Consider the following 15,446-nt stretch of genomic DNA (forward strand, 5'->3'; position numbering starts at 1 on the left):
TGTTCCCTTTGAACCTGACAGCTTGGCAGCAGAAAGTTCATTTTCTGCATCTCTTTGTTGCTAATGATTGTTTTGATTTTTGCAGCAAAAAAGTTGAAAAATCTAGCTGTGCCCACTCTGTGAGGTTCTGCAGATGCTACAGGCAATGAGCTACTCATTTTTGGTCTAAACTATCTCAGTGAAAGAGAGATTATAAATACCTATGAAACAAAGTTAGGATGAGACAAAATAATGCTGTTATAAAGTGTATATGCTAATGACACCCTTGATTTCCTAACAGCTTTCCTTTATGAACCTGTGACCTTACCTTAATGTAGCCATAGTGTAGCATACAAGGAACACACTGCTTCACTTCCTTACTCAGGAGACAAAATCTATCTTTCATTCTGTTTCCCCAGCTCCCAATAGTCTTACCTTCTTAATCAGCTTAACTCTAACCACTGGCATTGCTAAATTGTTTGGTCCACCATCAGGGAGTTCAGGGTCTGTATGACCACTGCTTGGCCTGTATAACAATGATTCAAATAGTAATGTTGTCAAACCTTTCTCACTGCTTAGGTATAATCTGTACCACCTGCACTTATTTGCTATTATTTGAGCTAATCCCTTATCTTATAGTTAGCTGGCTAATTGTCAAGTAAATCATTTGACCATTTTTAAAATTCTTTTATGTTTTAACTAAACCAATTTCCTTCTTAAGAAAGTAGCAGGACTCTCACTTTGTCAAGGTGCTCTACGGCCAATGTTAAAGGAATATGGTTTACGTTGAAACGTATGAGTATCAGTGTGGAAATACATGGCAGAGACATTTGATGTGTAACACCATCTATCCGTGTTTCAATGCTAATGCTACAAGTCAACAATCCAAGGTGGAAAGTTGGACTATTTTTTAAAGACATGCACTTATATATATTAGGCATTACAGAACTTGGTGAAATGGAGAAAACCAGTGCAACACACTAATGTCTGGATGCTGCCTCTATAGGAAAAATGGCATGAGCCTATACTCAACTAAACGGAATTCAATGCAGCATAACATTTTCATCTTATTTGACAGGGTAGCTACTATAGCCATGAATCAATCTATAGTTAACCACATATCAAATATTGTACAGAAATGTGGCCATGTCAAAGCTCAGTAATGGTAATTTGTATTCAAGTTAAGTTTAACCCAAATACAGTGGTACCTCGGGTTACGAACTTAATCCGTTCCGTGACTCTGGTTGCAACCCGAATTGGTCGCAACCCAAAGCAAATTACTTTCTTTGGAGCCATGCTGACAAGCACACCAAAAACCTTCCAAAACGCCACAAAACACACCACAAGCCTCACCGAACGTCTCCTTGCTACCGCGATCTCGCCCACAGGAAGCCGCGACCGCGTGGCAGCAGGGAAAATGGGTTCGTAACCCGAGGCGGAGTTCGCAAACTGAGGTAAATTTTTGCGGCCGGAGCTGGTCGTAAACCGAAAAGATCGTTAACAGAGGCGTGCGTAACCTGAGGTACCACTGTATGTATATATCTAAGAATTCCTGTTAATATATGTGTGCGCATTAGAGATTAAATCCATTATTTGATTTTAACATCCTATGTTTTATACACAGAAAGATCAAAGCAATAACTCAGGATCATGAAATATACATTTAGCATGCAAAAAGGTGCCACAGGTATTCACTAAATATTGTATTTAGGTTAATTTATCGCTACCATGGTCAGCAAGAAACCATGGTTGTGGTTTTCTCAGGGCTATCTTGAAATATCATTCCCAAGCAGAAATATGAATCTAGTCTCACAGACAGAGCACAACCAGTTCAACTTAGTCAATTGCACATACTGATGTTTAATCAGTACCTACCATTCAAATATGCTTTGGAGGGAAAGCAAAACACCTTATTTGCAGATACTGACACAGATTTAACTTCAGCATATTTTGTGGACGTGTTGATGCATGTGTGCAAAAAAATTCAATTGAGAATTATAGCAGAGGCATCTAAATTGATTAATTTGCCCCTCCCATGCCTTTAGTGTTTGAACAGTAGAACAATTCAACCATAATAGACAATAAGCAGAGATGCGTAAGCAACTGTGAATAGAAAAAGATGAATGAAATGCATGACGTTAGAGAACTGTGAATTGGGGAGTTCAGTGCATGAATTGAAACCTAAAGTAATCTGCCCCTCTACCTTGAGCTGAACACTGCAAAGCAAAATAGAAAGATAGGAAGAAAAAAAAAGTGGTCTCTGACACATTTACAGAAACTGATGGCCTGTCACCTAGACACTGATGAGCATTTTCACTGGATAAAAATGGCAAGCTACAGTCTAAAAATAGACTAGTGTGCTGCAGACCTGTCTGGCTTGGCTACACTACCAGAATACCAATGTAATTCCTTGCCAGTATGCTTGTCCCATACTCGTACAGTGAAGGTGAGGGGGAAAAAAAGGTTATTCTATACTTTTATTTGCCACTGGAAAGAATATACTAATGAGTTAGAATACCAATACATTAGGCATATGCTTAGTTTAAATTTTACAAGAGAAATAAGCTGTAAATAACATCAATATTATAAAGAACACAATCCACATTTCAGCCCATCCATCCAGAATTTTGCTTAAATTCTAATTTCTGGAACTCTATCACTTTTAAAAACTTGAAAATGCGAAGTCTTCACTAAAATTATTTAATTTTAGTGAAGATTATATTTATTCATGCTTCAAAAAGCCACTGTTGCATGAATAAATATGTAGCTTTATTGTAGCTCTGTTTTTAGATAAAATGATGCAAGAGCTATGAGTTATAATTTTACCAAAAGTAAAATTAAAAGTACTTTATATAGTTATGCAATGTCTTGCTATATGAAACAAATTGCTTTTGTCATTTTCATAGTGCACACTAGGTTTTTAGAAAGCCTCAGTACTGTATACAAAGCAAAAATTATCATAGATGCTTTTCCTTGCTGAATTTAAATGTATGAATTCTGCATCCATCCTGAATATTTTAGATTTATTTCATTTAAGATTTTGCACATCACACAAAGGACCATTTAAGAAGTACGTTTTTCCTTAGTGAAATACATCTAAACTATGTATGTGTTCAATGTGGATGCAAAACAAATTCAGAGGGTGCAATAATAAAAATACTCTGGCCGTATTTTGACAAACAGGATCATACATGGAAATAAGGAGCAGGGTTGAACTTATTTTGAAAAATAAGTAAACTTGCTTGTTTGCTGGTGAGATTTAAAACTGAAAGTCCATTGGTGGATTGCCTGCTATTATGACCATTTTTATATGGAGCAAAGCATGGACAATGACTCAAACTACCATCAGGAGAAAAGGTTTTAATAGGACTCCACAGAATACGTTTTGAAATGTGGATTTACACATTACTTTAAAATATCATGGGCTGAATATGTACAAAATGAAACAGTCCTCCATAGAACAGGCAATGATACAGAATATGTGAAAGTATTTGGAATGCTTGGGACACATGATACTCAATCAGAAATACCAACTATTTCAGTTAACTATACAAGGAAAGATTCAAGGGAAACTCAGTAATGGAAGATACACATGTCTGAAAAATCTATATGCAGTTTGGCAAAAACAAAGTATCTCTGTTTCAGATAGTAAACAAGAAAAGAAATAATATTGATAGCTGCCAACATCTAGCAGGAGAAAGCATTAAAAGGACAGCTGAAGATCAAGATACAGAGTATATACTTTGTTTACACATAGCCTTTATCTGTACTCCATTTATGTATTTTATAAGCAGAAGTGCAAAAATCCATGCATATTTTCTATAAAAGTTATTGAGGGTGAAGTTCAAATAATTTGAAGCAGAAGAAAATATCTGTCTCAGAAAACTGCTATTCCTGTAGAATTAGATAAGTGTAGACAGGAAGTTACATTACTTTAATTTATGTTTTATTGTGCTTGTGTTTGAAACTCCTGTCTTTTATTTGCCTGTACCACTTACAAATCCGTATGCATTTTCAGCCTTTCCATTCTTCAGGCTGGGCATGAGAATATCTCCCTTTTTTTTTTTAATGTGGAATCTTTTCTGAACTGTAATAAATTGGAAATCTCTCCAATATCTTTCTTTAAGGTGCTAGTAGAACACTACTTTGCAGTAAAGCAGTGGTGTCTTGTGGTCTGCTGGGGGTATTACTTTTTCTTCTGTAAATTCCTTTTTTAAGTCAAGTTGTTGTTTGCATGAAATCTCAACAGCCCTGTAACTGATCTTCCTCACTACTGAATATTCATATTTTTGGATATTTAAAGGTATATTTAAAGAGGTTGGGTTTTAAAAAATACTTTTTAATAATGTTTCATTTTGCTTCTTTCATGAGACTGGACTGTCTCCCAAGTGTGGTGGAGAAGGGCTGAAACCTATAGCCACATGCCTTAACACTGAATGGCCATAATATGACACTACAGAATTATTTCAGTTTTTGTTTCTTAAACTTATCACCAGAAAAGCAGCACAAGGCATGAGATCCCTATCTTTCACACACACCAGGTGTATGCATTTAGTAATTACTCATACAATAAACACTTGATTTTACAGACCTTGATTTAGTGGACTTCAGATGCAGTGGAAAATATCTGTCTTTATTGTATGCTTTTGTGCATTCATGTCCAATACAATAAAATCTTGTTTCATTAAGAAATTTAAGTACAAAAATACCAACCAAAAAGAAGTAATCAGAAAAATCATAAAAGACCTTAGACACACATGGCAATACAAATATATACATGCAGAGAGTATGTTATTTTGAGGAAATTAAATGGGATGTTCCTTAAAACTCAGCTGTCCAGACCCAAAATGAGCTCTGCATCTGTGGGGCCCGTAGATTGCTTTGGCAGAGTTTGTCATCATTGCGACAAGATGACAATAAATAACAGTATATACCCCACCAAAAATGTTGGTGATTAACTAAGCTGAAAAACAGTTACTGGACAAAAGCAAGTTCCCTGAGTAAACTGTGATTTAAACCTGATGTCCCAAGTGCTAAACAAAAATGCACATCAGAATGCATTTTAAAAAGATAATTTCTTCTTTAAAATAAGCTTTTTATACGCCTCTATCAGGAAAATTTTGCTCACATTTCTACTTATCACCAAAGCATACATGAGATCCATCTGCAGAGCAAATCATTCCCTTGCATTTTCCTCCATATGGGGTAGAAATCTGTCAAACAACTATTTCAAAAATAAAAATATTAAAGCAAGTTGGCCAACTGGGGCTAATTAAGTGGGAAACTATGTGAGAACACAAACTAGCTACAATATAATTTTTATAATTCATACTGATTTTTTTCAATATTGTTCAGAGGCCATTTCTAATTAGAGATGTTACAAAAATACCAGTTTTCTGTTGAACTGTTTGGTTGAAAATCTACACAGAAGGCAATAGTTTTAAAGAACACTACTTCTATATAGATAGAAATTGTAAAGTCAGTTCACAAATTAGCCAGCAGAGGTAGCAATACACTCTAAAAGCATTTTTCTACAACAGGTTAACAACTTTTTCAGATGCAGGATGCTATATGTTTTTGCATGGGTGCATCAAAAAATCAAAATAAAATTAAACATGACCAACTATTATGATATTTCAGCATTTAAGCCTTGACATTTCACAAAATTCTGGTATTTATTTATTTTTTTTACTTGGGAAGTCTCACAGATGCCGTATGTGGGTATCATGAGTAATGCCCATGTGCACCAGGTTGCTGACCCCTGAATATATACTCTTACAGGAATAATTAAATTCAAAACAAAATATTTTGCCACTAGACATACAATAGTCTCTTTATTACACTGGTCATTCTTTATGTTGCTTTATCAAAACTGCCTAAGGGATTCAGAGGAACTGCTAGGTAACCGGCAAATGCACATTTCTTAATTTATATTACATATGCATGACATTTGTATTTCAGCTTTAGAAAATCATTACCTCAAGACGGCTTCTAGTTAAATTTGTTCAAGGAGTCATTTAAGGGATCTTCTAGAATACAGTGAAAGAGGATGGATTTGTAACAAAAACAGCAGACAACAGCACTTGTCTTGTACATCTCTTTGGGGAACTTAACAATAGTTTAAAAAATCAGTATCATAGCCACCCATTTATTAGAGACAGGTTCACAAATTATATTCTTAGAGCCATTGCTGATTCTTTTCATCATATATTTTTAAAGCCTAGTCACTAATTAGGAAACACTGTTTAGTCAGCAAGAACTGTACTGGAAGGAAGGATGTACCAAGGAGCCGTGATAGTTAGCTATTGCTGATGGCTAAGAGAGTTGCCCTTTACTTTGAGGAATTATACTACTTATCAGTGGTTATTTTAATTACAGCTATTAATTTGGAAATAACATTTTGCCAGTGCTTGAAACACTTGTGTATTATCTCCCACTACCCAATTTTAAAAAAAGAAATCAGTCTTTGCCTACCAGCTATGAGTTTTTGTTCATCCTAGATGAGCATACAAAAAGTTTACTGTTAAAAGGGAACTAACTATACATGTTAGATCTTCTGGTTAAGATTGAATGTGCACACACTATTCTTCCTTGAAAGTTGGTGAGCAAAAGGGGGATGGGGAGAGAGAATTAAATACATACCTCTACCTGTCAGAAACATAAGTTCAATATTGTTTTAAATACTTTATTATAGAAATTAGAATTTATGGTTGTGTGCTCCTCATTCTGTTTTCAATTAGACTGCCAAATGCAAAATGGTGTACATGCATTTCAGAATGTATTGCCATGCTGTTGAACTTTCAGGTTAGCAAATGCACAAATTACTTTGGTTTTTTGTTTGTTTTTTGAGTTGGCAAGTAAGTTGTCAAAAAAAGCATGGATGTCCATTAAAAGCCTCAAGAAAACAACTAGAAAAGCATACAGCTATTTATCCATCTATCTATCTATCCATCCATCCATCCATCCCCCCACCCATCTACCTCTTTTATTTACATGGCCATCCAATTTGCAAAGCAACTCTGAGCAGCTTGCAGTTGTACAGAAGCATGAAAACAAAAGAACTGAAAACAAAACTCAGCAAAGATCAGGAACCAAGGAACAGAATAATAGAATAACAAAATAAACAGAAACAGAATAGCCAAGTCCAAACATAGTACAGCCCTTTCATTCTGTACAGGTTCATCTCATGTTCTAGCCCAGTACCTGGGGTAAGAATCATGTGTGCAGGGCCTTACAGAAGTCCAGCAGGTCAGAGCTATCCAAACATCAGGGGGGAATGTTGTCCATGGATTGTATTGAAATTAACCTGTTACTATTATTTCATTGCTAAATTCAGTTTTATATTATTTGTGCAATTCTCTGGCTGTGTCAGTTCTATGAGTCAATTCTATAGCTACTCAGGCAGGCTAGAATAAAAAGAATGCTTCACTATTATTTCCACTGTTTATTGTGGGCACTTTAAAAATATGTAACCTTTCTTTTTAAAATTTTTCCCCATGACTTATTTTTTCCCCCAGATTTGGTATACATAGCTCTCAATATCTCATTTACTTTTATGGCTATAGACAAAAAATAAGAAAGCAAGGGACTTGTTTTGAGTTTTCTATTGTTCCTTAAGGCAGACTTGAAATATTCCCATGAAATAGAACCCTTTTAAACTATTCAAATGAAAAATTCTGACCAAGCCTGTTTTGTTCCAAGCATGGAACTTTTTTTCTCTCTCATTTCAGGTACATCTCAAATTTTCCAGTCATAGGATCAATCTGTACCTTGCCTTCTTGACAGAAAGAAAGAAAGATTTGCTGTTGTCACCAAAAAGGTTCAGGAGAATGGGCATAATACCTCTTCAAAAAGTAGTACCGCTAGATAGTTAGTGGCCATTACATACTGTTTCACCCCAATCAGCAAATATATTTAAAGAAATTCGTATACTGCTCCCAGCAAAGATTGGATTGCCATTTTAATCTCCTCTAGAGATGCTAGTAGTAAATACCAACACCAAAATAAGACAAGATTATGACTTAAAAGAGATTATCTAATTTACATTACTGATATCCAGCCAGATACTTAATACAGCATCAGCACAATATTTGGGATGGGGTATGGGTTGTAATAAGCTATAGAAATTTGAAATGTCTTACCAAGAATCCAATATTACCTTGAGAAGTACAGTGGTACCTTGGTTCACGAACACTTCTGTTTACGACCAATTCGGGTCACGAACAGCTCCGTTCGCAAAATTTTGCCTCCGTTCGCGAACGCCGGATCGGGTGACGAACAGGATCCACGGCCATTTTCCCTCCCGTGACACGTGGTCGCAGCTTCCTGTAGGGAGGGGGACTCTCCCTCCAAGTAATAACTGCCTCCCCACCCGCCTTCCTGTCCTCCACGCCAGAAGTCACGTCGAGCAAGGTTAGCGTTCTCTCTCTTCATATTGTATTTTGTTTCATATTTTTGCGGTTTAAAAAAAAAAACATATGGTTCAGAACGGATTAACCGTAATTACATTGAACCTTATGGGGGAATTTGATTCGGGACGCGACCAAAAATCAGATCGCGACAAAATTCAGAGGGGTCAGAACGGATTAACCATATTTACATTGAACCTTATGGGAAAATTTGATTCGGGTCGCGACCAGAGTCGCGGAACGAATTAAGTTCGTGAACCAAGGTACCACTGTAGTTGTAGGATTTGATGCAAAAATCACATAGTCATCTTGTAGGTATATTCTTGCCTTATTTATTTGCTGATTTATAAGGCTGCCCAATTTAAACTATGTGACTCACATAACAACCAACAAGCAAACAAACCCCAACCACAAAATGTTAAAACATACACAGAATGTAAATATAAAATACAGAACATATAATGGTGTCCAAGCACAATAATAAAAACAACCAAAAGGGGACTCTACTCAACTGGCCCCAAATGCCTGGGGCGGAAAGCCAGGTCTTTACAGTTTTCCTAAAGACAAACAGAATTGGGGTGGGGGTGGGGAATCATTTCAGAGAACAGGGGAAGGCACCACAAAGGCATGCTTCCTAGGTTTTGTAAGGTGTCAAGATTTAAAAGAGAGAACCTGGAACATCCCTTCCCTATGGAAGCGTATAAGGCATGCAGATGTCCTTGGGAAAAGGCAGCCCTACAAGTACCCTGGCCCTTTACATATAGGCTTTAAAGGTGATAACCAGTACCTTGAATTGCATCCGGAAGCCTAATGGGAGCTAGTGCAGCTCGTGGAGTAGTGGTGTTACATGGGTGTAATAGGTTGTGCCCATAACTTCCTGGGCCACTGCATTCTAGAAGATTTTCAAGGGCAGCATGTTGCAGTAGTCCAATTGGGAGGTGACTAAGGTGTGAGTGACCCTGAGGAGGGCCTCCCAGTCTAGGAATGGATGCAACTTGGTCATCAGACATTGCACAAAAGGTCCCCTGGCCATAGCTACCACCTGCTCTTTGAGCAGGAGCTCTGAGTCCAAAGGAACCCCCAGACTGCATACCAAATCTAAATGGGGTAGTGCCACCTCATCCAGAACCAAAGATGGAAACATTCCAATTCCCTGGAATTTGGATCTGAGGAACCCAAAACCTATAACCACTCAGTCTTGGCAGGGTTAAGCTGCAACCTGTTGTTCCCCATCCAGACACTGGGACAAAGCTTCAAAAGCTTCACTTGGACAGCCAGTGACAGAGATGTATAACTAGGTATCATCTGCATGTTGATGATACCTCACCCCCCATCCAGTGGCTTCATGTAGATATTAAAAAGGAGTGGGGAGAGAATAGAGCCCTGAGGCAGCCCGCAAAGCAGGGATCTGGAATAGTGATATAATGATGACACTCAACTTATGTTTCTTTTCCAACTAAAACAGGCACAATAAATGAATGACGTCAGTGTTATACCAATCAGCTGTTCCTTGATCTGAAGGGAAAACAGCATATGAGAAGGTTCAGCAGCAGCAGCAGCAGCAGCAGCAGCAGCAGCAGCAGCAGCAGCAGCAGCAGCAGCAGCAGCAGCAGCAGCAAAAGAACAGAAATAGTACCAGAAATTTGGGAATAAAGAATTACAAAGGCAAGAGAGTAGACAGCAAGAAAAAAACAAGCAAACCAAGATCTGATATCAGTAAACATATAGAAAGTAAGGCAGCTTAAGTCCATCGCAGCAAAATGAACCATATATCAATGAGGTAGCCTTATCTTTGTATACCTGTACAATTGCTCCTCTGAGAAAGTAAATTTGCTCCACTATAGGCCTATATGAATACTACATCTTCTCTCATTCAATGAGCATAGCCAGGTAAAAATATGATAATATAACCTAAGAGTGAATAACTTATTTGTTAATCATTTTGTTCAGCAATAAACAACCCGAAAGCAGTAATACAATTCATTAAAATTATGTATTTTATTAGATTTAGAGGCCACCTGAATCCAAACAACTCTGAGTGGCTTACATATTAAAAATCACAAACAATTAGAAACAAAAGAAAAATATGATAAACATCTGGAATAATACAATGTCCCCAAAACAGAACACAATACCCCCCACCAAAACTAACAGAGGCTCAGCAACCATCCTACCCCAAAGTCTGGGAGCAAGTTTTCAACACCCCCGGAATAGGAGTCATATAGATCTGGGGGAGGGGGATACTGTTGCAAATACATGCAGGTAAATATTGTTTACAAAAACTTAAAGATACACAGTAGTACAATAATAAAATAAAATCCCCTTTGAGTACAGCTTGACTCCTGGTGACCACATGAGCACATAATTTTCTTTACCTCAATACAGAAGTGATTTGTCACTGCCTTCTTCTGGGATGTTTTTTTGATTCTCATTCTAATCTACTACCTTAGTATTTTCCAGTAATTTCCTACTGAACTATTAATCAGGTCTAACCCAGTTTAGCAAAAAAATCTCTGCACATTAAAATTGTAAATCATTTGAATTGCAGGAGAATTATCACCAAACACAGCAGACAATTTATCAAAAGTCTTAGATAGGAAACATACTTTGAGCTGACCAAGGAGGCAATTCCATAACTGGGGTGCTTGTATCAAGATTGCTCTCTCTCAAATCACAGCAAACTGCTGACAAATACAGACACTTCAAAGGGCATCCCCACTGTATTTTAATTTACCAGCTAGCAGAGATGGAACCATTAATTCAGATAAGTGATTGATTTCACTCTGTACTGCTCAGCTACAGATTACAGGCAACCATGAGATTACATACACTGCTTAAGGCACTAAACACAATTCATATTTTTTGACTGACAAACTACATGGTCTGCCAATTTCAAATTCCCTTAACTGGAAACCAAATACGTAAAGCATCTCTTCAGCACATCACCAAAGTGATAAATTTCTGTGAAAGTTCACATTCATCCACTTTGGTTCTGTACTTATAACTTCTAGGTAGAACTCAGCAAGCAGGCCCAGACATGTATGAACTTCACTTAAAAAAAAAAATACTGTACATTAATGAAAACAACAGACCACTGTCGAGAAAACTGAAATATTTGTTGTCAATAATGTACCCTTAAAAATGTCCACAAATCTACTATAACAGATATCAGTTGACATGCAGTGATGCAAGTAGTTCCTACAGAGTACGTATTCTGAAATTGCACAAATCTTTTGTAGAAGCACTAAGTTATTTTCACATGTGCTATGCCATTTTCTTCTTCCAAATAGATCCATTATAATGTTAAATAACAAGGATACTTTTGTATGAAGGTTCTGTGTTGCTCCTAATCTTTTTGGACTGAATATTACATATTTTAGTCTAGATTCTCATTACTGAAGGCAAGCCATCTATCTGAATCCAAGACTCTGTATTGCTATGACAAGAGAAGAAGAAAAAAAATTGAAGAAAGAAATGGAAAAAGGGCAAATGAATACTGAAAGAAAAATGCTAGGGTTCAGATGTAGAAATGTCCAGTGATGGGCAAAGACAAAAGTGAATACTATAGAATGGGGGAGGGAAAGGAAACTAATAGTTATAATGATCTGGATAGAGTAAGGATAAAGAATGAAGGATGCTCATTTTGTGGAAGCCACCTTGGTATTCATGGTGCCAAGATCTTTAAAAAATTAAGAACATAGAAGATAAAGATTTAAATTTAAAATGCACACACATCAAAAAAATCTAGTTCACAAGAATTAGATATGATCTACAATTCTTGAATTTATGATAGATTCATTTAAAAATACAGAGTAACAGTTAAATGGGCAAACATCCTTTTTGAAAATTAATTGAAAGTAAAGCAAAATATCATATGTTATATACGTTTAACATACACCCATAATTGAAATACTGCCTGAAATTCTTGTCACCTTATCTCAACAAAAAGATATTCCAGAGGTAGAAAAATACAGAAAAGAGCAACTAATATGAATATTTGGAAGGCTTAAAAGGGAGAATAGGACAGAGAGTTATAATAATAATGAATTACTTAGATGTATGGTTGAAAAGCAGTACACCTCTCAATATCATGTATCAGGGAAATACCGCAAGGAAGTGTTATTGAGAGTAATTTTGACTAAACTGGGAAACAAATTCTGGATTTGATTATCATTTTGATTGCACAGGTCAAGACTTTTGATATGTTCAGGAAGAACTGACATATAGAATAAAAACCAACAGAGAAAGGAAAACAGTGTGTCATAGATAAAAAAAAGTGTTAAATGATGTAGATAGAAAAGAAACAGAAAGTAGTAACAAAATGTGTTTAAGATGGAAATACAATGCTTTTTCCATGATTAACATGATAGCATTCCTCCAGAGTGTTAACAAAAATATAGTCAAATAGTGTTTCCCTGTAATATATAACAATTCATGTCACACCCTTATTATTTAAAGAATTTAAACTTTTGCAAATATGGTAAACTATGGTGAACATCATTTTCAAGTTGTGACAAGTGGTCTCTTATTAAAGCAAGTCATTACAAGTACTCTTATGAGAGCAAAATTACTTTAAAGATAAAAAACCGCATGTAACAATATGTTTTAACATTTTGTAAAATGTGAGTTACAACACCTCAGTTCATATACTGCTACTGATTGAAACAGAGGCACCTTCCTTTAAAGAAAGGCCAACTGTGGGAAAGTACAAAAGTTGCACAATGTAGTTTGAACCTGTTTCATGACAATGTAGCACTCAGCATTTTTGCTTATATTCCCATTATCATACATAGTATTTTTTAATAAAACATATACACCATTTTGAATGCATGTCAATTATATTAAAGTAGGATATAATATAGAGTTTTAACTTTGTCAAACTTACGGGCTGTAAAAACAGGAAGGATTTAGCTCTGAGAATTCCACTCTATCGGTAATATACTCCTAATGTAAGCTTAATTAACTAGATCTTCTAGAAAAGAGATTAAAGGAAAAGTGAAAGCCAGCCCGTATCCCTTTGACATGCAATTCAGAAGACTACTGGATTTCTATTTCTTTCAATCAATACAATGGTACAGAATTGTAAGACTATGTTTTTATCACTACATCTATAGCTCCCATCTATAACCAATACTATTAAGGAAGATGGAGCCAAAAGCAGACACTAAATTAAAAAAGGGGGAAAGCCGTTTTCAAATAAGATGCAGCCTTCTTTCTCCTCGTGTGCAACCAAAGGCAAAGTACAGCAATAAAAAGGAACATGTGGAAGAACTAGTGCACAATCAGTGACCTTGAGCACGCACTGTCCTTCCTGGCAAAGAGCAACAGGAAGAAGTATTAGCTCCAAAGCGGGAACCCCAAGTATCACACAGGTGCGTTAGACAAGACAAAGGCCCCTAGGAAAGGGAGGAAAGCTTAGGTGCGATTTAAAAGAGGAACACTGCTCGAGGGCAAAACCGGCAATTAACTTAAACTGGTGGAATAAAAAAGACCAAGAAAAGAAAAGGCGCCAGTTGGTCTCTGGAGCAGCCTTGCAGAATTAAAAGGCGCAAAACAGCGACCCAAGCCAGAAACCGGGCGGGAAGCGTCGGGGAAAGAAGAGAATAGACTCACCTGCCCAGGTATTCAGGTACGGGCCCAGTACCGCTAAGTTGTCCACCAGCCGCAGGCGGATTATACCCACTAACTCAGAAAGGACTTTATAAACGTAGTAGCCACCGACCAACACTCCGATCCAATAGAAAAGATCGGCACGGAAGAATAAAAAAGAAGCAGGAGCCTCCATGGTGTTCCCAAAGCTGCGCCAACAGCACCTGGAATGATGGGCCAGCAAGACTGATTCCTCCTCGCTTCCGTCGGACCCTCCCACAGAACAGCCCCAAAGAGCAGCTATTGGCTAATTAATACAACGTAGGATTGCTATTGGATACTTCGTGGAACACATGGCGCTTGATCTCGCGATGTTTTCTTTTCAAAAGAGGAGTAATCTGAAGTAAATTCCCCCACCGACGAGGATAATGGTCCTTAAATCGCTTCGCGCGCCCATGTGGCGAACGCCTCTTCCGGTGGAGCCTGTTTCTCTGGCTCCTATTGGTGGAGACTAATATCATTCATGCGGAGCCTCGTTGTGATTAGAGGGTATAATTATGAGCAGACCGGTGCGGAAGAGAATTTATCGCGTGGAGGCTAAATAGTGGAACTGGCGTGGGGATGGATTTCTCTTTTTTACAGGTTTTTTCCCCCTAAATCTGTCCTCATTCGGTCTCTTTATAGCCAAAGTAGTATTATCTTGTTGGTGTCTTTTATATTCAACCCACACTCGTTCATCGTCCATTCATTCCTGACCTTCCCCTTGTTTTACTACGTATTCTTAAATTCTCCACTGCCTACATACACAAATAGGAAAAGGAAAAAATATAAATGCAAGTGAGACAAAACAAGGTATTAAAATACAATTAGAACAAACCAACAGAAAAACAAGTTATATGCACAGTACAAATACAACATATTCGTATAGACGTTGCTGCAGCTCAGTTTGTAAAACAATGAATTGAACCTACTCCTTTCGCTATATTGTCCAGTCTTTCCTTGATGCCAAAAAGCCCTTTCAAAGGCTGAGGATAGGCACATTTCATCAAACCAGTTTTGGTATTTGGCACACAAATGTCTTTCCAGGAAAACATCATCTTTTTGGCAACAGCAACCACAGTAAATCCAAAACTTCAGAAACAGATTCCAAATTCTTGGAATATCTCTTAGCAGCATTTTTACATCTTAAATTTCTTCCAAGACCCTGGCTCTCCACAGTAAGAATATCAAACCAATTTTTACTAGAGGATGATCTGATGTTGTACAGTAATAGAACCTACAGAACAGATCTTGGCCACATTCATTATAGATTAAGATATTAAAAAATAACCCAAGCATAAAAATATGCCTTAAGGAGCTGAAAGATATATTTTTTCCATTATATTTAATTGTCTCCATATATCAACAAAATTAAAATCCTGAATGGGTTGCACTGATTATGATTATGTGCCATCAAGTCGTTTTTGACTC

The 15,446-nt window shown here is 37.0% G+C and overlaps 1 protein-coding gene across 2 annotated transcripts in view; it reads right to left on the reverse strand.

Moving 5' to 3' along the window:
* The window catches only part of HSD17B12 (hydroxysteroid 17-beta dehydrogenase 12), an 83,241-nt gene extending 68,990 nt beyond the window's left edge, over positions 1-14,251 (reverse strand). The window contains exon 1 of one of the 2 annotated variants that reach the window (XR_015797024.1): positions 14,001-14,251. Coding sequence is in view for 1 of the 2 variants with exons in the window: in XM_007429265.4 (XP_007429327.1) it covers positions 14,001-14,172 (172 nt within the window). In the remaining variant the exon portion in view is untranslated. The remainder of the gene's footprint in view (positions 1-14,000) is intronic. The other variant, XM_007429265.4, reaches the window with a different exon arrangement.
* Between the last annotated feature and the right edge of the window lie 1,195 nt (positions 14,252-15,446).

Source organism: Python bivittatus, unplaced genomic scaffold (assembly GCF_059951505.1).
Source record: "Python bivittatus isolate LINGU-HERP-01145 unplaced genomic scaffold, Pbiv_v1 ctg000480_np1212, whole genome shotgun sequence".
Classification (NCBI taxonomy): Eukaryota; Metazoa; Chordata; class Lepidosauria; order Squamata; family Pythonidae; genus Python; species Python bivittatus.